Consider the following 24,020-nt stretch of genomic DNA (forward strand, 5'->3'; position numbering starts at 1 on the left):
TTGTTAATATGTATGTATCTTATATATTTATACTGCTTAAGATGAGGTGCATGTGCGAATAATGAATGTGGTCATTCTGATCTGCCAATAGAATCCAAGATTGAGCTGTGACATCACACACACGATACTCAATCAATAGTTTCACTATGCTCCAATTTTAGCACTGCAAGAATCATATAAGTGCCAATCTTTTGGGCTCATGTAATCCTATATACGGTACATAAATGAGCATTCCAGAGCTTTTTTAATAAATGATGATAATTGCATAATTTGTTATAAACACACCACAAGGTTCACTCTTTCCCATTAATCAAATATTCACACAAATTCATATTCAAATGTCTTTAATAGATTGAAACCACATATAGAGTCACTTACAATGGCACTGTTGTGAATGAGAACAAGGCTGCGGGTGTCAATCGTTTAGTTTAACACATTTGACATGACCTGAAACCTCACAATTACATTTTCATTGGTGTCAAAGTAAATATAGATTTGTATCTACTGGGATAGTTCACCGAAGTTGTTACAAACCTGTATAAATGTCTTTGTTCTGCTGAATAAAAAGGATGATTGAGGAGTGTTTCTAAACCAAGCAGATCTGGGGCACCATTGACTTAAGTAGTAGAAAAAAATTATACAATGGAAGTGAATGGTGCCCCAGATGAAAATGGTGCTAAAGAAATGTATACAACTTGTAAATGATTCATTTTCGGTGAACTATCCCTTTAATGGGAGTTATACACTGTATTTTTGCTTTGAGATTGTCAATCATGCAGCAATTTTGTGCGTTATGGTACCATAAATCCTAACAAAGTGCAGCAACAAGTGTCTGCGCAGAACAAGCACATGCAGCATCAGACGCACGCCAGCTAAAGCTAAATATTTGCAACACAGATTTTGAAATAATAAAGATGAAAGCGAACAATGATTAATGAAATATTAGTTTATGGTAAACACTAACAATAATTTGCAGTTAAATGTGAAATGCACTTCATGATGTATTTAAAGCTCTTGAGGTTGTAAGGTTAGTAAACTGCTTCTGTGCACAGCTGTCACGCTGGAAGTCAATGTGTCGAATGTCAAACAAGCTTTTATATAATCGTGAATGAACTTCAGTTAACCAACAAAACTTAACCTGACAACAGTAAACTGGAATGCTGTTATTCCGTATGGCTCAATATATGGTAGTGTTTTTGGGAATTCTGCTGTAGTAATCCCTGAATACATACAGAAATATCACTGAAGTGATTGGAGTGTTTGTGTAGTGTAAGTGTTATTTGTTCTGTATCGAGATGACCCTGCTTTGTGTGTGTGTGTGTGTGTGTGTGTGTGTGTGTGTTGGTTCTTTAGATCCCCTCTGTCATGAAATATCCCAGTTTGGCCAGACTCATCTCTCTTCGCAAGCGCATCACTTCCCAAAACATCTGCTGAACTGCAGAGAGAGGATGAGAATAAATTAACTTGTTTATGTTTTTAAGTAAGATGAAATACTAAATAAAAATGACTCTAAATTCTTAAAGGGATAGTTCACCCAAAAATGAAAATAAGTACCCATTGATTGCATAGCAGGACTGGGTTCCATCAACTGTCTGTCTGCTTACCATCATTTATCAAAATGTATCTTCTTTTGTGTTTTAACAAAATAAAAAAACTCGCGATTTAAAACAAAATGAGGGTGATTAAATTATGACAGAATTGTAATTTTTTGGTGAACTGTCCCTTTAAAGATTTAACGCATTTAAAAAATTGTAAGTCACATTTTATGCCTTTTCAGATTTAAAGAGCTCAGATGCAAAAGCTGCTAAATGCCACTTCTGTCAAAAATGAGATGATGAGCGCATTTACATGCACAGAATAAGCGTTAAACTATCAAAAATCAAAAAAACTTTTTTATGCGTTTACATGCAAATCAATAAACCGGCTATGCAGAAAACTGTGTTTGCATGGGGCTTGGAGATGTGTCAGATTTCTCGCAGGCAGTAAAGTCACCGCCTATAGTACATATAGTCATTCAAAAAGCCGACAGGAAATCTGCCCTAAGCGTTACTGTTGCAACTCTTCTCACGTCTGCAGAACCCGTAAATGTAACATGAGCTTTAATTTTCAGTTTCTCTGCCAACTGCATGAGTCAAGCACAGACTTTTATGCGTTACTTTGCATTTACTTAGACATGTGCACATGAACATGAAAGCCGGTTAAGGTGTTTACATGCAACGCAAAATCTTTTTGCTCACGCCATTTACGGGCTTTCCCCGATAAAAGAAAACCGTTTACATGACCCGACACATTATGTAAGGAATAATTGACGACGGGCTGTTGAATTATTAGAAAAATAATGCAGACCCGAGTTGGTGATTTTTCAATAATTCAACGGCCCGGAGTCAATTATTCCGCTTATACTACGGTTACCACACCTCAAGACATCGTTCACATGATATATTTAAAGGGATTCAAGAGAGAGAGAGAGATTGTGTGAACGAGGCTACCTCTATGCGTCTCTAAACATCGCTGTTATTGCCTCGGAAAATCGTCTGTCATGTTGTTTTTGTTAATCCGTTATTACACTATGTGAAGTGATATGGAACTGTAATGCGGTCAAGAGAGCTGCCTGGAACTACATCCGCCATGTGCTTCCAAGAAAATAATTGCACACCTCAGAACGTTCATCAGCCAATCACATTCAAGCATTCAATGGACGCATAGTACAACAGTTAATAAACTGTTATACTATGGGTCCATTGAATGCTTGAAAGCATAATCGGCGTAAGACTGTTCATGTAAACGCACTTGGGTGATTCTCACGAAACCATTGAAACACCACGGCACTAATGATTTTAGCTTTAAAATGTGTAATATAGTAACATTAAAAAGCATCAGAATTAACACAATACTGTGTTCTACCTTGCACAATGTGTGATTTCAACATAAGAATTTATAATTGGAAATTTTATCTCATTTTCTGCTGAAATTCTCATTACCGCAATGTGTCCGGCTGTGTTTGAACATGCGTTATGTTGTAATTTAATCAAATGAACACAAAAATATTAAGAAAATAAATAAATGGATGTTTTGCTAGACTACTTTAGATGACAGAAAAAATATTTACTGAATATTCATGTATAATAATAATGAAGAAAAATTAGGAAAATTATGTGTCCATGCCTGATGTTCTCATCCTCCGCAACACTTTTTGAGAACAGTTTAAGCACACATACAGAATTTTAATAAAGTTTGATTTTGAGTGACCAAGCACATGGACCAGTTACTTCAAGATGGCTACCAGGTAAGATCATTTTTTTACAGTTAATTTGAAATATTGTCTTGTCAGAATGCTTACACGACATTTTGATTATCATTACCGCAACAGATGCTTATTAAATGTTAATTTAATTAATAGAAGCATAATACTTTGATTTTAAATGCATGTGCAGAATCTCCAAATTATGTTCTTTCAGGTTTGTCATGTCATTTTGAAAATATGTCAGTGTTGATGTTTTCTGACTGTTGCGGTAATGAGATTTTTAGGACTAATTTTTTAAATTATGTTACAAAAAGTGTTAAATGATAAGTAAAAGTTTTTAAATTAATGTTCCCATTTACTCCAGACTTTGTTTTTCAATGTCTGGTGGGAAAACAAGTAAATTTAAGCAATTTTTATATTTTCATGCTTGACATTTTTAAAACCAAGTTTTCGTGAGAATCACCCACTTACTGATATTAACCGAATGCTCTTGCCACGTATACATTCATTAGTCCTATACCTTAGGTCATTCAGAAATACTGGTTTGTTGGCAGAACTTGTTACAGCTAGTCGATTTTTCAGCAAAGTCCTCAAAGTGCACAAAAGACGAATTTGAAATCATATTCAAACTTGTGTCCCTTGTGAGTACTTGGGCCTGAATACAACCGGAATTTTGCAGACACATGCATCACAGCACCCCCTACTGTGTGCTTCAGTTTCTTCATTTTAACCTTGTGAATTCTGACTTTCATTCATGTTTTTTGTTGCAACTGTTTGCTATCAGTGTTGGGGTTAGGGTTACGTAATAATATTACTTTTTTGAAGTAACAAGTAAAGTAACGCATTACTTTTTAAATGTACACATTAATATTTCAAAAAAATTACTTATTATGTACTAAATTAAACTAAACGTTATGCACTCTATGTGTACACGCCTGTGTGGTGACAGTTTGAATCAAAAAATGTTTGATGAAATATGTAATTTCTGAATGCAAAACTTTTTAGTCATAAAACACCTACAAGACCTGAAAGAGATCAAGCCTCAGACAAGAAAAAGTAACGCAAAAGTAACTAAAAAGTAACGTAAGCATTACTTTCCATGAAAAGTAACTAAGTAACGCAATTAGTTACTTTATTTGGGAGTAACTTAATATTGTAATGCATTACTTTTAAAAGCAACAATACCAATCACTGTTTGCTATGCCAGTGGAGTGTTTTGCCAAAAAAAGCTTGCACGCACTTAGAGGGTTTTGCAAAATTGTTAAATACCAATGAAATGACTAAAGTCACATTTGTGAAAATAAGGCATTTCAATTATTGACTAATGGTCTGATTAAAAAAATGCTCCTTTACAAGAAAACATGTAAGACTCTTCTTCATTTCTAACCCTATACATTACAGCTATGAGATGGACTGACCTTCCTGTCGTACGAGTCCCTGCTGGATATACCGGACGTAGGTGAAGAAATTACATACGGCTGTAATCTGAGAAATTGAGAGAATATTGAGACTGTCAGCAGGTTATTTTGCTTCTGGACTGAATGGTGAACTGCTTATCGATATGGTTTATTAAATATCAGATGAATGTGCTACATACGCGTGCTCTGCTGGAAGGAGATATATAATAGTAGTTTTCTTTATCTCCCAGTTTGATGCGATGCCGGCAGGGGCGGGACATGCCACTCAATGCACACTTGCTGTAAAGCAGAAGATTAAACCGGTCAATGGAGCTGTCAATCAAATGACTATTACTCAATGCTGTAACGGCCAACGACACGCCCTACACGAGAACAAACCTGTTTTCCAAACGGTTTAAAAGACAGAGAAACAAATCTATATTACTTTATATATAAATTACATTAAAAAAACAAATCTGATCCAGAGTCACTTACGTTTCTATAGGCACCCGGAAACCGCTGTGAAAACAACCCCAAATCAAAAAGTGATTAAAGCAAGACATCCCAAGCATGATTTCACCTCGAGCTGATGGATCTGTGCCACCCGCTAATAAAAGCAGAATATAGGAAGAGTCTAACGTGCTACTTTTTGGCTGTTTTGCAGAGTGGTTGCTATGGAGATGAGCGTGCATGCACAAGCGCAACACGGACTGATTTGGGTAAGCAAAAAGTTTTGTTGTCCACGACTTACTTGGGTCCTCCGCACTCGATGCTCTTGACCGTGGGTACGGTTGACATGGCAACAGGCTCAATGGTCAGAGAGTTACTTTCCACTGCACTCTGGACAGATTTAGACAACTACGACCGGGAATATTTCGATGAGAAAACAATCAGATGAAGGAGTTTGATAATAAACGGATGAATCACACATACCTCGGTACAGGTGAACGAAAGGCACGGTCCGATATCTTCTCTATGCAATCTGCTGAGGAACGCCGAGGAACGATCCAAACTGGGCGACTCTTTCCATGAGAGGAACTCGGCAAACAACACAGAGTCCAACTATATGAGAGAGAGACTTCATCATTAACATTACTTATTTACGTTTGTTAAAAATGTTTTTAATACTTCATCAAGTTAAACAGGTGGCCTTGCCCAAACTGCTTAAGCTAGTTTTGTTCATTCAGATTCATCAAACAGCACAATAGTATTTGGCAACACAGGTCATCATGTCAAGAATACACCCAAAACTAAATCTTATGACTGTTGCCGTGGAGACCTGCCAAGCAGTTACCTGGCAACAGTAAGGATGCAGAGGTCACACTGACCAGGCACCCGACAGACAGCATCACAGAAAGCAGAAACTGGAAAGAAGAAAACAAAAGCGACGTACAAAGATACAAAGGTAGAGACGGAGGTGAAAGAGGAAAACAGAGAAACGTCATATATGTGTTCGGCCAGCTGACCTCTCTGTCCTCCCGCTGCGGTAAAACATCAGCTGCCGGCTCTGAATGCAGTTGTAGAGCTCCACTGGCGCTTTTATTGCGCGTGTGACCCCGAGAGCCACGAGCGGACCCCGGCGACAGCAGCTGAGGGTGGAGCTGTGGATTCGGGGAGGAGGGGGTAGAAGTCAATACCAGCGTCTTAAGAGCGGAGACCTCTGCCTGCATGACGTCGATCTGGAGAACAGGACACAGATATGTGAATATGAGACAGATGAGAGAAAGAAAAAGAAACACAGAAAGAAAAAGAGAGCAAGCACCTTGCCCTGTGCCTCTTTAAGTTGTTTCTCAGCTGTTGCTTGTTTAACATTGGCTTCACGCACCATCTTATGGGCCTCCTGAAAATGAAAGACACATGCACATCAGTTCTTCATCACACACATACCAAAGACCTCTGTTTTTAATTTAAAGATAATTATCATTTACATAGACCCAAAACGTGCCCTTCCCCAACACCCCAAACATTTTTTAGGCTTGTCAAAAGATGAATACAAAATAAATACAAAATACAAAATAAAATACAAAATAAAAGTTTGGCTTTGCATAAAATATTTGTGTGTAAATATAATGTATATATATAAATTCACACATACATGTATAAATTTAAGGAAAAAAAAAAATATATATATATATATATATATATATATATAAAATAAAAATATCAAAATAAAAATACATATACATATCAATGTTTCTTAAATACATAAATGCATGTGTGTGTATTTATATATACACAAAATAATTACACATATTTATTACCATATTTTTCGGTCTATAAGCCGCATTTTTTTCATAATTTGGCTGGTGCTGCGTCTTATAGTCAGGTGTGCCTTGTAAGTCAGTATGAATTAATTTTGACATTTATGAGCCTGAGGCAAGAGTCAACATTACCGTCTACAGTCGCGAGTGTCCGCTATATGCTGCTCCTGTATTTATGTAATTCAATGGATTCAGAGATGCGGAATGACGAGTCTGCGAACTTAACGCTTGTTGGCTTGTTCGGTTAATTTAGACTATTCAACCTTCCAGGTAAGTTCTGGTTTATCGTTTAAATAACTGATAATATTACTTTAACGTACAGACATCTATTCAGCCTGCTGTTCTGTCTGCTGTTGTTTAAGTTGAATAAATTGCCTTTCCAGATTAAATGTCTGTTCCTTGGCTTGGATTTTAAGAAATAATTTTCGAAATAAACGCGACGTATAGCCCACTGTGACTTATATATGTTATTTCATCTTAATGACGCATTTTTTAATAATGGGGTTTATACTCTGGTGCGGCTTGTAGTCCGGAAAGTACGGTATGCAAAAACAAACTTTTATTTTAAATGTGATTAATCGCGATTAATCTGTTGACAGCACTCATTTTTTTAAATATATTTTTATTTGTAATGCGCTTCTTACAATGCACATCAAGTTAGTTTTGTCAGATTTTGATTCACCTCTGGCTTACAATTAATTTTAGCAGACATCTTTATATAAAGCGGCTTACAGCACATTTAATGTATACATTTGATGCCTGGGAATTAAACCTATGATCTTGATGTATACAAGTTGAGCTACAGGTACTTAAAGCATAGCTGGGCTGCTCATCGCGATGAAGATTTAGATAAAAAATTATTGAAAGTGCCTAAAAATTATACATTTTATCGGTATGTGTGTTCCCTGGGATCAAACCCATGACCTTTGCACTAATACAATACTTTCCTAGTTGAGCTAAAGGAACACAACTAGATGATTTTAGGTTTATTGTGCCTATGGGGACATTGGGTATGTGACCCTGGAGCACAAAACCAGTCATAAGATCTTTTTTTTTTAAATCGAGACTCGTACAACATCTAAAAGTTGAATAAATAAGCTTTCCATTCATTGGTTTGTTAGCATAGGACAATATTTGGCCAAGATACAACTGTTAAAAATCTAAGGGTGCAAATAACTAACTAACTTTAGCAACACATTTTACTGATAAATAAATTTGCTGATATATTTACGGTAATAATGGTTTTTGACCCATACAATGTATTATTGGCTATTGCTACAAATATAACCGTGTGACTTATGACTGGTTTTGTGCTCCAGGGTCACAAATGCAAAACCTGACCACACAAACACGTTGTATCACCGAGGAACTCCCACACTGACGGCACAATAGGCTTCTATTGTTCATTATCATTGCTGTCAATCAACATTTTACTGTCAGTGCTGATGTCATGTGAAGATGACTGAAGTCCCGCCCTCCTCAAAAAGACTGGCAGTTAGCTCCTCCAATTCCAGCTCGAGTTGATTCCTGATATGAGACAGTCTGACACACTCCTCATCCTTTAACTTCAGCTCCTAAACACAGAGAAAACAGTCAAGGGAGAAAAAAAAACTAACACAATAACACAACATTACACAACAACATGTGTCACCTTCTGCGCAGCATCCAGCTGTTCTCTGAGGAATTCTGTCCCCTTCTCCATGATCTCCAGGGAGGAACTGCGCAGACGGGACATGTTGTACGCGTCTCTCCTCTGTTCTGGTGTCTCCTCCTGGGGCATCTTCTCCTCCGGCCCCCCATCGCACCTCAAACCCTCCGGCTCCAGGTCTACCAACCTGCAGGAGAAAAAAAATGGCATTACTCCAAACACTGTCACACAATCCTAAAGAGACGTCTACAGGAATGTGATCATGATTATTCCTGGAATACTGTGGTGATGATTCCCATGGGAATTCTGTACACATTCTTCTGTAATTTATTCCTCATACTGAACATTCAAGATGCATCCAAACTGTTAGCATACTCCATACGTCATGACTCATTTTATACCTATTTTCTAAACTCGTTTATATCTGAACCTCAGGGCGTTTTATGTAACTTTCGCCCTCCACAGTACGCGGCATTTCCCGTGTGGTCTCCCCGCCCTTACCTCACTCCGCTCGGCTACAGGATTCTCCGTGACCCGCGCTCACCGCACCCGCATCCGCTCGCCTCTCCCGCTGACGTCAACAAAAAGAATGTTACAATGTTGCCGCTCGCGCGAGCTAAAGCGCTACAAAGTATTCAGCAGATCCTGACGGGTTCCGACCCACATAACATCCAGCGCGTGTTGTTTTGATTTGCGCACGGAGAGTTCGCCTCAAACTTTCCACTGAGATTGAGCAGGAAAAGATCCAGCTGTCAATCAGGTCACGTGACCCGGCAGAGGAATCCACAGATCACGTGATGAGCCCAAACACATAACTGCGCATAGTGTGCGTATAACTTATTACTACATTATCCCTTACAGTTTTGTGTAAACCTGTATTTGTTGCAACTTAACTTGTGGGTGGAAGTTTTGTCTCTCATTTATTATTTAAAAGTTGTTAGATAACATTGGAGCACTGGATAATAGCATTATACAGTTTCAAGGTCACATTAGTAGCCTTCTTCAAGTTGTGATTTGTTTAATAAAATATAGTTTAATTAATAATCATCAGTGAGTGACCACTGTCAATGGTAAATATTCGATGTTGTAGCCCTTAGTAAAAGTACAGACACTTTTATCGGAAGCACGCGTGTTGTTACGCATCTGGACGGAATTTAACTTCCGGTCTCTGTTTGTTTAATGGTTTGGCGAGTGGCTAAATTGACAAATACCTCTTTGAAAATAACTAATGTTTTGTTTTCCTAGAGACGAGGGGAGATGGCAAGATCATGGATCACCGCTATGTCCCATATGGCAAAAAAAAATATTTCTCTGTCTGGCCAAAAATATGTTTTAAATGCTAAATACATTTTGTAAGAAGTAAAGCATAATTAAATATATTTTTGATAATATATTTAGTTTTTTTGTGCTGGGGAAAGATTGGTCGCGATTAATCGCATACAAAATAAAAGTGATTTGTAACAATGTAACAATATACAAGTGTGTTCTGTGTGTAATTATTATGTATATGGATACAAGCACATTCATGTATGTATTATTTAAGAAACTTTCCATGTGTATATATATATATTTATTTATATTTTTACATATTCTATATTATATATATAATTTTTTAAAATATATAAATAAAAAAATTCTGAAATGTATACATGTATGTGTGTGTGTTTAAATATACATAATGTATGCAATTAATCGCGAACAATCAATTAATTGCCAAGCACTAATAACATATATTTTAAAATGTAATTGGGGGCAACAAATACATTTCAAATTTTACAACCCATACAGCAAATATATTTATATTTTTTCCTGGCCAAAATATAAAAGCTTGTATAAAATGTATGTATAAAATATATTTTAACTTTTCAAACCTGTTATTTTTACAGGTTTGTAACATACAAAGTGTTTTTCCGATGCAACGCAGATATAAATGCTTATATTTTTCAAATATATTTCAAAATATACAAAAGATGGTCAAAAAATATATTGGTGAAAAATACATTTTTTTAAACATATTCAGCACATATATCTTTTGGCCATTTTTTAAATATTTTGAAATATATTTAAAATTATATTTGAAAATATATATTGTTTGCTGTTTGGGGTGAAGGGAGGTTTGGCAGCCGATCTGTAGCTAATATTGTATACATTAATTTTTCACAGTAACATTAGCTCAATGTAGTTTTTGATACGCTTTAGCTATGATTTTAAGTAAGGTAACCTACATGTTGTTTATTTGGCTTGTTATCAGAAATAAACTACTCTTAAAGGCGGGGTACAGGATCTCTGAAAGCCAATTTTGACTTTTGAAATCACCTAAATAAACATGCCCTACACCAGTAGAATCTGGACCTTCCTTTGATAGACCCGTCCCACACATACGCAACCAAGGCAACGATGTCGGTTAGTAGACACACCCCTTACTGCTGATTGACTACAAGTGTGTTCTGGTACTCAGCCCGACTAACTTTTTTCAAAAATCATGCACCCCTCCTTTAAAGGACTCTGTTGTTATTGATTCTTTGCATAAGTAATTTTACCTGAAGTTACGTTATAAGTAATTTTACCTGAAGTTACGTTTGTTCCACGAAAACTGTTTGTTTATGTTGTTACTGCTGAAAGCGTCTATACTGTGGCAGTACTATTGTACAGTGATAATATCACATGATATGTTCATACAGTGCCCTTCATAAGTATAAGGACAATAAAGGCAAAATTGCTCTTTTTGCCGTGGAGTCAAGAAATGTCTAAACATTAAAAAGTGAATATGAGACAAAAGTTCAGAATGTCACATTTGCATCAGGACGAAAGGTTTTTAAACTTTGCAAGCATGTGTGTGCTAAAACATATAATATTAATAAAATATTACATTCTGTACTTGCCTCATATTCATCTTACAAATGTCTTGTCTTAAGAGCAATTTTATCTTTACTGTCCCAATACTTCTGGAGGGCACAGTAAAGTATATACAGTACAGTATTAAACACTTCTTTACCTCCCAACTGGACATCTCTCTTCCTCTGCTGACTTTTGGTCTCTTAGGTAACCTTTGCCAAAGAACACAGATGATGAGTAGACAGCTATCCCAGAATTCCCTGCTACGAGCACCTCGTATCCTGGAGCGGAGCGGGCTGGAGGAGATGAGGACATCTGAACATGATGAATTCCTTCAAAAGCGTCCATCTTCTGTAAATTCTACTCCAGTTATAGCACCTCTCTCTTATTAAAAACAAACAGAGACATTGACTTACAGTATTACGGTTTAGAGGTTAAACCATTTTAGTATTTTGCTGTATCATCATAAAAGTTTCTGTTCAGTTTATCAAAATGTAACTAAAGCGTTGCACCATAACCCAGTGCTAACAACAGTGTGGTCAGATAAATATCAGCTAAACATGTGACAGAAAGCTTTGAAACACAAAAATATAAAAAGTTACAAACACGCACATAACTACAATCCATGCATTTATACTCTGTGTATCTACTTCTCATAACATATACGAGTGTTAGACATACCTGGTGACCTTGAATGGCTCTTACATCTCCATGAATGAGTCTCAATAACCCCTTAAAGTCCTGAGAAACACAACCTCAGATGTTATTTTTATATTTTGTACGTTTATGCCGTTTCAGGCTCTGAATGAAGTTTCCAGAAATCTCCTGTTAGTGATCGGTCAGCTTCAGCCACAGGTTAATGTCTTACAAATGAAATGGGGCCACGTGCAGAGGTGCATATCCTCCAGTAGAGGGCGATAAACAATACAATGATATCCTGCTGAGGGCCCGTGATAGAGCCAAGTGCTTATTGGAGGGCTTTACAAAATGCATTTATATATTATGAAACTAAAATTATTACAACTATACTCTAATAATGGGGTAAGTCAAGTGTTTATGAGTTTGCATGTGTGTATATTAATTTGGAAAGATTTGCTAAGATTAACACGCTCCCAGTTTCCACAATACCTCTTTGTTAATAGAAAACAGATTAGCAGTCAAGTGACCAGGAGCGTATGCACCCCTACCAGCATGTTTTGCGTCGGCCCTCTTTTAAACAGATCCGGTAATGACACCCAACTTCTGTCACATCACACACCGTGAGTAGGATCGTTTCTTTCTGTCATTCATTGACTAAATGTATTAATCAATACTTTATTGTTCAATGCATTTCCAAACTTAACCAACATCCAAATTTTGCTGCGATTTCTGTTTTGTCAGATCAATCACGGCAGTGTAAGTAAAGATCTGCCGGCTGGAGGATTGTCAGTGGTCATGACAGTCACTTACTCACGAAGGGTGGCTGATGCCCGACTGGGTACCTTTTATCGTCTGCTTCTGCGATGGAAAGGAAGCATCTATAAGCTTTTATACCGAGAGCTGCTCATTTTTACTGTGCTTTACTGCACCATCAGTTTTACATACAGGTAAACGTGACCTCTTTTAACTGATCTCAGTTCTGTGTCTTTTATTACAGTTGATTATCACTTATTATTTGATTTTTAGTATGCTAAGGGACTGAATCATTATTGTATTCATATAGGCCTACCATCATAGAAAACTGTGGTATTTTGTGATTTAAAATACTGTGAAAATATAATCTTGAGTAAGATCATGTCAAAGATTGAAATCAAACTTTGATGCTCCTATTCTTATCATTATATTATGAGACCTTATATATATATCATTGTATTTACATAGTGCATGTCCAAAAACATGCTATTACCATAATACATCTGAATATGAGTTCTAGACCAGATGAGATCTAATCATACCAGATTAAATTATTGTTTCTGTATGCAAAATGTTTATCAAAGGATCTGAATTTCATTAATCAATTTCATACAATCATCAAATAATATTAAACGTAAAGTTATTGAGTCCATTATTGATTGACAGGTGTCTGCTGGATGAAGAGCAGAGGAGGATGTTTGAACAACTCTCCATCTACTGTGATCAATACGCTCAGCTCATCCCTGTATCTTTCGTCCTGGGTAAAAATAACATATCACAAAACACAACTTTTATACATCCTCAGGTGTTGTCTCAGCCATAGGAGGTGATGTGACAGCGGTTAACCCTTTAACTGCCACACCCCCTTTTTGAGTGTGGAGGTAAAAAGTTGATGTGCACCTTTAAATTAATATAACCCATACAGCAAAAATATATAATTTTCAGATATCATTTAAAATATATTTCAGAATATAAAAAATGACCAAAAAAAAACAGGAATATACATTTATTTTCGCCAAAATATTTTTGGGCCATTTTTGTATATTTTTTTAAATAAATATATTTTAAAGCATTTCTATTAACTGCATTTGAAGAAAAACTTTGTATGTTATAAACCTGTGAAAATAACAAATTTGAAAAGGTAAAATTAAACATAAACTGCTCAATTGCAAAAATATACTTATAATTTATATATTTTTCCTGCCCAAAATATAAAATTTTTATAAAATTTATAAAGTAGAAAATTTATTTTTGCCAAATGGGTTGTAAAATTTGAAATGTATTTGTTACTCCTGAAATACATTTTGAAATATGTTAATATATGAAGGTTAAAACTAAATATATTTTCAAATTCAAAATGCTTAACTTTCTACAAAATGTTTTTAGCATATATTTAAAACATATTTTTGGCCAGACAATACATTTTTTTTTGCTGTTTGAGTAACTTAGGAATTATTTGGTCTGCAATTAAAATCTTGGTCTTTTTTAAAGAAGACACGTTAAAGTTTTTCACTGAAGTGTTTGGTGTTGTGAATATTAAATAAAGAAAGAGTTATAGGCTAGCAATTTACATTTATTTTAAACATAAAAATAATGCAATAAAGTATGTATTTTACATTTAAAAACATAAAAATAAAAGCTACAAGTCTCATCTAGGTCTGGTCCAAATTTCAGGTTTCTTTCATACTTTAAGTGGTTTTACCAACAACAGGTACTAGGTGTCAGCGTTTGCATACTCTTGTCCGAAATTAATAAATTACTGTCACTGCATTATTATTAATGCAAAAAGGTTTTGAAATATGAAAACTACATTCTTATAGCTTTACAATTATATAGTTTGTCAAGATTTTTAAAGATTTATATATTTCTTTTGAAGGATATTAGAATTATGTATATATAATAATTTATATGTACAGTATTCATCTGGGTTCAGTGACATTTAACAAAATGACTGTCACTACTAAATTTCTATCATCAAATGGCCTTGAAATATGAAAAATACATTCTAAGAGCTTTCCAACACTATATAGTTTGTCAAGATTATTTCAGGTTTATAGGATACGTAAAAATAAATATGTAACAACACCCTGGGAAAACATGTTTGCCCGTGATATTTTAGATATTACTCTTACTACGTCTTTTGCAAAATGGTGATGAAATATGAAAACCTCAATATGAGAGGTTTGCAACAGTACATTGTCAAGATTATTGTAGCTTAAACTAAAAAATGATTGTTTTAAATATGTAATGCCAAATGTCCCACCTGTGGGATGGATGAATTGATCCTGATAAAGTATCACTTTATATATCAAAAAAGCAATTTGAAATCAAGTTCTGTTTGTTGTTTTGACCCAAAACGTGCTTCAGGTTTTTATGTGACTCTGGTGGTGTCTCGCTGGTGGGGTCAGTACGAGAGCGTCCCGTGGCCGGACCGGCTGGCAGCGCTGGTTAGCGCTCACGTGCGGGGCACTGATGAAGGGGCGAGACTCATTCGCAGAAGTCTGGTGCGTTACGCCAACCTGTCAGGTGTCCTGATCTATCGCTCCATCAGCACTGCTGTCTACAAGAGATTCCCAACTATGGATCATCTGGTACAGGCAGGTAGGACAAAATTAACACCTAAATCCATATGGTGGCACCATGATAAGGTGTAAGGTGGTACCATGATCACAAACAATGACTTTATCTGCGTTTACACAGATTTTTAAACCATTTAATACTATATAATACAAAGGTACTCCAAGTAATTAAGTAGAACTTAAATAATATGATTTTTTGCACCTTGGTTCTCTTTTGTAAGTTTTCAGTCCCTGGTGGTGACAAATCGGAAAGCTTTAAAGCTTTGCCCGGTGTGTGTATCACACAGGAAGTGATTTGGGTTAATAATGTGACATAAAACAGCATTTATAGTGGTGTGGATTTGAGCTGCTGTTGTTCTGGTACCCTTCAGTGTCTGGGATTTTAACTCAAGAAGGAAACAAGGAATTACGCCGAGTTTCAAGAGCTTTGGCATTTGTAGAGCAAAAGTTCACACCTACAAATTCTGTCATCACTGAACCTTACTAGTTTCAAACCTGTATGCCGTCCTTGAGACAGAAAACAGATGTTTTTTTTGTTTCTTTAAGATGTTGTTTAGGAGATTGTCAAGCACATTCTGTTCTCTCGCAGGTCTCATGACTCCTGAAGAACTGAGGCAGTTTGAGGATTTACCATCACCTCATAACAAATTCTGGGTTCCCTGCATGTGGTTTGTGAGTCTGGCCATGAGAGCTCGATCGGAAGGTCGCATCAACAATGATGTCGCTATGACCGCCATACTTAATGTACGTCTGACATTTCTACATTTTCTTTTGTTTACTTTGCATAAAAGTATAAAATTGTATTGCCTGTGATCAAACACACAATGTTTGTACTGCTATGTTATACCAAAAAACATCATTGTGGGTTTGTGCATGTGTTCCCAGTAAGCAATAGTCATCATTTCACTGTCTAGGTTAACTATAGACTTGATATATGAGTAACCCACTTCTAGCCAAAAAAATTGCATTTGGTTACATGTGAGAGAAAACTCAACAGTGATAACAACGTGTTATTGATTCATTTTATTTCATTTATTTTTGGGCTATAGTTAGACGTCTAATAAATTTTCACTGACAACCCAAATTTTGCCCTGTTTTAGCCTAGACATCTGGCCTGTGTTTGGACATCATTAGGGGACTTGCACACCAAAGCATTTAAATGCGGCCAAAAGTGCCAGGCAGATGGCGACTGTAGGCGCTTGCCAGCTTTTTTCAGCTGAATGCTTTGGTTGCTCTTTCTGCTTTGTTTATCAGTTGTTAAACGATGCGCCAGTTGTGATATTTGTCCCGCCCCTCCTTCACTGTGATTGGACGGCCGAGTGAAAAGTGAGATTGACGAGCTTCACCCAAAGTTGAAAATTTTCCAACTCTCAGTGCAGCCCAGTCTCACGAAATTTTCAGTCATGTAACTTTTTGATTCTTTTACCGTGATATTGTCATGAATTTTCGTGTTTTTTCGTGATCGTATCAAGAATTTCTGTTTACGTGTCATTGTCATGTATTGGTTACTAAACTGTTTTGTCCTATTTTCTTACCATTGGCTCTTCGGTTTAGGGTTAGATTTACATAAAATTACATCCTTACCCAAACCCAACTCTAACCCTAACACCAGGCAACAATGGTTTAAAAATGAGAAAATATAAAAAAATAAATCCGATTTTTTTTTATAAACCAATACTTTAAGTGACATCCTAACGCAAACACCAAATCTAACCCTAAACCAAAGCGACAATGGTTTAAAAATAAGAAAAACCGTTGAGTAACCAATACGTGACAATGACACATAAACAGAAATTTGTGATACAATCACGAAAAAACTCGGAAATTCGTGACAATATCACAAAAAAAGAGTCAAAAAGTGATGTGACTATATCACGAAATTTCGTGACACTGGGTAGCTCAGCGCGGACAAAACCCGCCAGCTGCTGGCTTTTTAAAGCGTTGCGCTTCCATTGGAAACAATTGAAAACTTACGCCAGCTGCCAGCATAGACGCCTTGGTGTGCACGCCCCCTTAGACGTCTCTTAAAGGCACAATGCGTAAGATTTTCACCACTAGAGGTCGCTATTAAACAATAACATTGTTATAGAGTATAGTAGAACGATGGGAGGAGTTGTTTTCACCATCCAGAGATGTATTGGATTAATCATGTTCACAGATGAGGTAATGAATTAATGTATTTTTTACCTGTATGTTTTATCACATTATTTTATGCCATCGTAATAAAGTAGCTGCAAAGCACAACAGCCGCATGCTGGATGCAGTATAACCACCACATCCGCATTTGTCCACTCGTGTTGCCATAGTTTATATATTATTTTTATGTTGTCACTAAAAGGGTGACAATTACAAAAGGGATGAGACATTATTTAAAAAAAGAATTTCTCTGGATTTACAAATCCTTGGGAACTTTTGGGTTAATGTAAGTACACAATTGCATGAAATATAGGTGGTTTTTGGATATTTATTTAACAAAAATCTTACACATGGTGGCTTTAAACGCAAAATTGCTTGCTGGGTTAGCATGTGTGACCCCCTTTATTAGTAAATGATTTGTTCTGCATGGATAAAGATGGAAATATTATTCACAGCATGAGCCTTATACAGCAATGGAATTGAAAGTGAAATCTATTTTTAGCTTTTAATATTTAAGGGATTAGAGAAAACATTTGAACAACTAAAGGAAAACAAAATGTTCTTCACAAACACCCTTAAAAATAATAATGCTTCATGATGTCATAACAGAACGATTTTTGTCTGAATAGTTCCAGAAAGAACCTTTAACGTCCGATGATCCTTTCTGGAAGTTTTTTAGATTATAAAAGTGTATGAAAGAGATGTTTCTTGACTGAATTGAGTTATGAAAGAGCGTGACGTGTTTGTTTGGCAGGAGTTAAATACACTTCGCTCTCAGTGTATGAGACTGTATGGTTATGACTGGATCAGCCTGCCTCTCGTCTACACACAGGTTTGGCCGTTCAAAATTGGAATAGCTGGAATAGCTAACTAGTATAAAAATGACTAACCTAATGACTAACACTAAGGACTGTTCATAAAATTTCAGATCCTCCTTTATAGATCCAAATAAATCATTTCAATACAATAAATTTATTATTTGAGATTTACATTTAAGCAACTTGCAAGCTATATATTTTTATCAGTATGTGTGTTTCCTGGGTTCGAACCCATGACCTTTTGTGTTGCTAATACATATATAGCTATATAGGACCTGATCAAAATCTTTCGATGGTGATTTTTGATCGATTAAAATGATTAATATATATTTTATTGATTATTATGAATGTTTAAGGGGTGTGTCTTTATACTGTACTGTACTCAATAATAGGTGGTAACCGTCGCTGTGTACAGTTTCTTTCTGACTTGTCTGATTGGTCGCCAGTTCCTCGACCCCGCCCAAGGTTATCCAGGTCACAACCTTGACATCTACCTGCCAGTCTTTACTTTACTGCAGTTCTTCTTCTATGTTGGCTGGCTTAAGGTCTGTGTGTGTGTGTGTTATCTTATTAGTGTTTCACAAGCAGTTTAAGCAAATTACTAAACTTTTGCATGTACCCATCCTTCAGGATATGTGTTACAAACATGACAACTTAGTATTGCTTAGTTATTTCCATTAATAACCATAAATAATTTGGGCATTATGGCACATTTTTATCATGTGGTTCTTTTTACTGTACTGTTAATTGCAACATGAATATGTGCTTTTTGGCGTTCCACCTCTTATTTAAAATCCATAATTACGGTTTGCTTTAATGACCGGTTACCACATTACCCGGGTTAGTACTGAATGTGGTGTTTAACTCACATAATAACTTAACAGAACCATTACACCACAGTGACATCTTGTGACAACATCACACTAACAGATGTTTAACTGAAGAAATAATGAAGGAAAATCATAAGTTGGGTTTCTTCAGGTGGCAGAGCAGCTCATTAACCCCTTTGGAGAAGATGATGATGATTTCGAGACAAACTGGTTGGTGGACCGTAATTTACAGGTACACATCTGTTCATCCCATGACATGTTGATCTGTTGTCTGACTTGTGGTGTGTAAAGAGTGGTAAAATGTCTAGTAAAAAAAGTATTTTTTTCCAGGTATCTTTGCTGTCAGTGGATGAGATGTTTGATTTGGTTCCTCACATTGAACGAGATAAATACTGGAACGAGTCTGAACCTCAACCGCCCTACACGGCTGCCAGCGCTGAACACCGCAAACCATCATTTATGGGATCTGCTCTGGACATCAGGTGAATGAACATACGTGCACAAACACACACACATAGTTATTTAAATGGAGAGACTTCATAGATTTAAATGATTTTATATACAGCTGAACTAATCCATTTATATAATAACCCCCCACAAAACGATGTGTTTTTGGGGTTTTGCTCACTTTTTGGTAAATATTGTCTTTATAATTTGGTAGAGTTGATACACTTTAACAATCAGCATTATACTTTTCCTAAAAAGTAAACATTTTAATGTGGCACCAGTAAGGTCAAGGTGAAAAATTTAATATTTTCACAAATAAAAAAATATTTTGTCTAACCCAAACATCCTCAGGGTCAGAGAAACTTACTCTCTCTCTCTCTCTCTCTCTCTCTCTCTCTCTCTCTCTTCCATTCTTTCTTTATATTTTTCTGTAATTTTCTCCCATTTCTTTTTTTCTGTCTTTTTGTCTTTCTATCCTATTCTTTCTTTCCTTTTCTGTCTGTCTCTTTCTTTCTTTCTTTCTTTCTTCTTCTCTCTCCCTCCCTCCCATTTTTTCAAATTTTCTGTCTGTCTCTTTCTTCTTTGTTCTCCTTCCCTCCCATGTTTTCTTTATCCTTTTCTGTCTGTCTGTCTGTCTGTCTGTCTGTCTGTCTGTCTATCTTTCTTTCTCTCATCTATTTTTTCTTTCTGCTTTTCTGTCTGTCTCTTTTTACTTTCTTTTTTCTTCTCACTCCATCCCTTGTTTTCTTTATTGTTTACTGTCTGTCTCTCTTTCCCTTTTTTCCTGTCTGTCTGTCTTTCTCTCCCATTCTTTTCTAATTTTCTGTCTGTTTGTCTCTTTCTTCTTTCTTTTTTCTTCTCCCTCCCTGCCTCCCTTGTTTTCTTTATTGTTTACTGTCTGTCTCTCTTTCCCTTTTTTCTGTCTGTCTGTCTTTCTCTCCCATTCTTTTCTAATTTTCTGTCTGTCTGTCTGTCTTTCTTTCTTTCTCTCATCCATTTTTTCTTTCTGCTTTTCTGTCTGTCTGTCTGTCTGTCTGTCTGTCTGTCTCTTTCTTTCTTTTTTGTTCTCTCTCCCTCTCTTCCTCCCATGTTTTCTTTCTCTCTTTTTCTGTCTGTCTTTCTCTCATTCATTTCTTCTTTCTTCTTTTCTGTCTGTCTGTCTCTTTCTTTCTTTCTTTCTTCTTCTCCCTCCCTCCCTCTTTTTTTATCGTTTTCTGTCTGTCTCTCGGTCCTTTTTTCTTTCTCTTTTTCTTTCTGTCTTTCTCTCATTCATTTCTTCTTTCTTCTTTTCTGTCTGTCTGTCTCTTTCTTTCTTTCTTTTTTTCTTTTTTCTTCTCCCTCCCTCCCTCCCTCCCTCGTTTTCTGTCTGTCTCTCCCTTTTTCCTTTTGCTTTTCTGTCTGTCTCTTTCTTTCTTTTTTCTTCTCCCTCCCATGTTTTCTTTCTCTCTTTTTCTGTCTATCCCTCTCCTTTTTTCTGTCTGTCTTTCTCTTATCCATTTCTTCTTTCTCCTTTTTTGTCTGTCTCTTTCTTTCTTTTTTTCTGCTCCCTCCCTCCCATGTTTTCTTTATCTTTTCCATCTGTCTTTCTGTCTGTCTTTCTCTCATCCCTTTTTCTTTTTCTGTCTGTCTTTCTGTCTGTCTTTCTCTCATCCCTTTTTCTTTTTCTGTCTGTCTCTTTCTTCTTTCTTTTTTGTTCTCCCTACCATGCTTTCTTTATCTTTTTCTGTCTGTCTGTCTTTCTTTCTCTCATCCATTTTTTCTTTCTTCTTTTCTGTCTGTTTCTTTCTTTTTGTTCTCCCTCCCATGTTTTCTTTCTCTCTTTTTCTGTCTATCCCTCTCATTTTTCTCTCTCTGTCTTCCTCTTATCCACTTTTTTCTTTCTGCTTTTCTGTCTGTCTCTTTCTTTCTTTCTTTCTTTGCTCCCTCCCTACCATGTTTTCTTTATCTTTTTCTGTCTGTCTTTCTCTCATCCATTTTTTCTTTTTCTGGCTGTCTCTTTCTTTCTTCTTCTCTCTCCCTCCCTCCCATTTTCTCTTTTCTTGTCTGTCTGTCTCTCTCTCAGTGTTCCCAAAGAGGAAATGGAATTCCAGCACAATCTGGAGCAGATTAAAGAAAACGAAGAAGCCAATCATTCCACGCCATTCCTGGGCAGCTTGAGTCGTCTTCTTGGCATCCAATCACCCAGTTTCCCCCGTTCATCTCCCTCATCCCGTGTTTCCCTCCTGCGACGTGGTCCCCGAGCTCCGTTCTCCCGTTTCCCCCTTTACCTGCACCCTGAAAGCTCTCCAATGCCAAGCCTCATCCGAAACCGTGACATAGACGAAAGCGCCTTCTCATCCATGCCCCTATACGAAAGACCCGGTTTCTACAGCTGTCCTCAGACGCCCATCCACTGCATTCCCCCAACCATTCCACACCCGAGACCTCAAAGAGCTCAGGGTGATTGTGAAAACAGCAACACCTCCCTGGCACAAAATCCAGAAGTTCTGGAAACGCGCGGGAATCTATTGCCACCTCCGTCCTCTGCCTTCCCTTGGGTGAACGAAGACTGCAACAATCCTGCTTTCTCCTTTCCTGACCCAATGCCCGAGCTACCCAAAATACGCCCGAATCAGGGGTTGTTGTCGCGCCGTCCCCTGCCCCTGCGACTCTCCCTGGAAACCTCTCCAAATGGGGAGGGGCAGTCGGCGCCCCCAAGTGCCCGGGCTGTTGGGGCATCAGTGTTTTCTTTTACCCCTCCATCGTGGCCACAATCTCTGACCAACACTCCCAGTTCAGGAAGCATAAATGGGACAAACAGCAACAAAAACATCAACAGCACAGGAAACACATCCATGAATAACTCCTGGCCAATCGCAGCCAATACATCTCCTACAGAGACTCAGCAAACAACAACTCCCAACGACTCTGGGATCTCATTGGCTGAGGGAGATCTGTTGGGTAAGGGGAAGAATTCCATTTTGAAAACCAATGGGATGAGAGATCAGATATAAGGGAATTAAGTCAGAAAACTCTCTGATTGGTCAGCCAATGAAATATCGCCACAAGTTATCCTGTAGCTCAGTTATTAGCAACCCAAAGGCCATGGCTTTGATCTTAAGGAATACATGTATTGATAAATGTATAGATTGTGTGGACTGTAAGTCGCTTTGGATAAAAGCATAAATATAATATGTAAATGTAGGTTTGAGATTGCAAAGAGACATGCAGATCAGATCAGTTATTAGTCAAAACTGATGGATCCAAGCAGAAGACGACTAAGTGTCTCTCTGTATCTGATAAACTGCGAGGAAGTGGGTAATTCTCACGAAAACTTGGTTTTAAAAATGTCAAGCATGAAAATGTATAAATTGCTTAAATTTACTTTTTTCCCACCAGACATTGAAAAACAAAGTCTGGAGTAAATGGGAACATTAATTTAAAAACTTTTACTTATCATTTAACACTTTTTGTAACATAATTTAAAAAATTACTCCTAAAAAATCTCATTACCGCAACAGTCAGAAAACATCAACACTGACATATTTTCAAAATGACATGACAAACCTGAAAGAACATAATTTGGAGATTCTGCACATGCATTTAAAATCAAAGTATTTTGCTTCTATTAATTAAATTAACATTTAATAAGCATCTGTTGCGGTAATGATAATCAAAATGTCGTGTAAGCATTCTGACAAGACAATATTTCAAATTAACTGTAAAAAAAATTAACTGTAACTGGTCCATGTGCTTGGTCACTCAAAATCAAACTTTATTAAAACTCTGTATGTGTGCTTAAACTGTTCTCAAAAAGGGTTGCGGAGGATGAGAACATCAGGCATGGACGCATCATTTTCCTAATTTTTCTTCATTATTATTATACATGAATATTCAGTAAATATTTTTCTGTCATCTAAAGTAGTCTAGCAAAACATCCATTTATTTTTTTTCTTTATATTTTTGTGTTCATTTGATTAAATTACAACATAACGGATGTTCAAACACAGCCGGACACATTGCGGTAATGAGAATTTCAGCAGAAAATGAGATAAAATTTACAATTATAAATTCTTATGTTGAAATCACACATTGTGCAAGGTAGAACACAGTATTGTGTTAATTCTGATGCTTTTTAATGTTACTATATTACACATTTTAAAGCTAAAATCATTAGTGCCGTGGTGTTTCAATGGTTTCGTGAGAATCACCCAAGTATCAAATACTGACAATTATAATTAAATGTTTAAAAAAACATTTAGAAATGTAAATATTGTCATTATTTCCTCACTGCCATGTTGCTCCAAAATCATTTGACAGAATAAAATATTTTGTACCATTCTTTCAAATTATATTTCATTTTGAGATTACCAGAAAGCAGACGACTCCGAGCCGGATCCGCAGACTTCAGCGCGTATCCGACCCGGAGTCGTCTGGGATTTTAAAAGCATGCT

At 36.5% G+C, this 24,020-nt stretch overlaps 2 protein-coding genes across 4 annotated transcripts; one reads left to right on the forward strand and one right to left on the reverse strand.

The window, feature by feature from the left end:
- Positions 1-327: 327 nt before the first annotated feature.
- On the reverse strand, positions 328-11,748 carry rab3il1 (RAB3A interacting protein (rabin3)-like 1). 2 transcript variants are annotated; one of them, XM_073869018.1, is made up of 11 exons: positions 11,546-11,748; positions 8,554-8,737; positions 8,377-8,476; positions 6,404-6,477; positions 6,108-6,320; positions 5,575-5,703; positions 5,393-5,499; positions 5,137-5,160; positions 4,842-4,941; positions 4,663-4,729; positions 328-1,435 (listed from the first exon to the last, which is right to left on the reverse strand). In XM_073869018.1, the coding sequence occupies exons 1-11, from the start codon at positions 11,731-11,733 to the stop codon at positions 1,350-1,352; spliced, it is 1,272 nt and encodes a 423-aa protein (XP_073725119.1). In that variant the 5' UTR covers positions 11,734-11,748; the 3' UTR covers positions 328-1,349. The 2 variants fall into 2 exon arrangements, with proteins under 2 accessions (XP_073725119.1, XP_073725118.1); XM_073869017.1 differs by lacking the exon at positions 11,546-11,748 and adding an exon at positions 9,052-9,288.
- On the forward strand, positions 11,609-23,293 carry best1 (bestrophin 1). Of its 2 annotated transcripts, XM_055192129.2 has the most exons (12): positions 11,609-11,738; positions 12,184-12,426; positions 12,528-12,644; positions 12,766-12,971; positions 13,444-13,538; positions 15,145-15,378; positions 15,946-16,100; positions 18,247-18,324; positions 18,703-18,855; positions 19,292-19,372; positions 19,471-19,622; positions 21,650-23,293. In XM_055192129.2, exons 4-12 carry the CDS (start codon positions 12,820-12,822, stop codon positions 22,578-22,580), a joined length of 2,031 nt encoding a protein of 676 aa, XP_055048104.2. In that variant the 5' UTR covers positions 11,609-11,738; positions 12,184-12,426; positions 12,528-12,644; positions 12,766-12,819; the 3' UTR covers positions 22,581-23,293. The 2 variants fall into 2 exon arrangements, with proteins under 2 accessions (XP_055048104.2, XP_055048105.2); XM_055192130.2 differs by lacking the exon at positions 18,247-18,324 and having other exon boundaries at positions 12,184-12,644.
- Positions 23,294-24,020: the final 727 nt, after the last annotated feature.

Source organism: Misgurnus anguillicaudatus, chromosome 6, assembly GCF_027580225.2.
Source record: "Misgurnus anguillicaudatus chromosome 6, ASM2758022v2, whole genome shotgun sequence".
Taxonomy (NCBI): Eukaryota; Metazoa; Chordata; class Actinopteri; order Cypriniformes; family Cobitidae; genus Misgurnus; species Misgurnus anguillicaudatus.

Coding starts and splice junctions, on each gene's coding strand:
- best1 (XM_055192129.2), top strand. CDS start 12,820: ATGACAGTCACTTACTCACGAAGGGTGGCTGATGCCCGACTGGGTACC. Junction 18,856..19,291: donor TCTATGTTGGCTGGCTTAAG/GTCTGTGTGTGT, acceptor GGGTTTCTTCAG/GTGGCAGAGCAGCTCATTAA. Junction 19,373..19,470: donor TGGTGGACCGTAATTTACAG/GTACACATCTGT, acceptor ATTTTTTTCCAG/GTATCTTTGCTGTCAGTGGA.
- rab3il1 (XM_073869018.1), bottom strand. CDS start 11,733: ATGGACGCTTTTGAAGGAATTCATCATGTTCAGATGTCCTCATCTCCT. Junction 4,942..5,136: donor TTCCGGGTGCCTATAGAAAC/GTAAGTGACTCT, acceptor TCTGCTTTACAG/CAAGTGTGCATTGAGTGGCA. Junction 1,436..4,662: donor GGGACTCGTACGACAGGAAG/GTCAGTCCATCT, acceptor CTCTCTCTGCAG/TTCAGCAGATGTTTTGGGAA.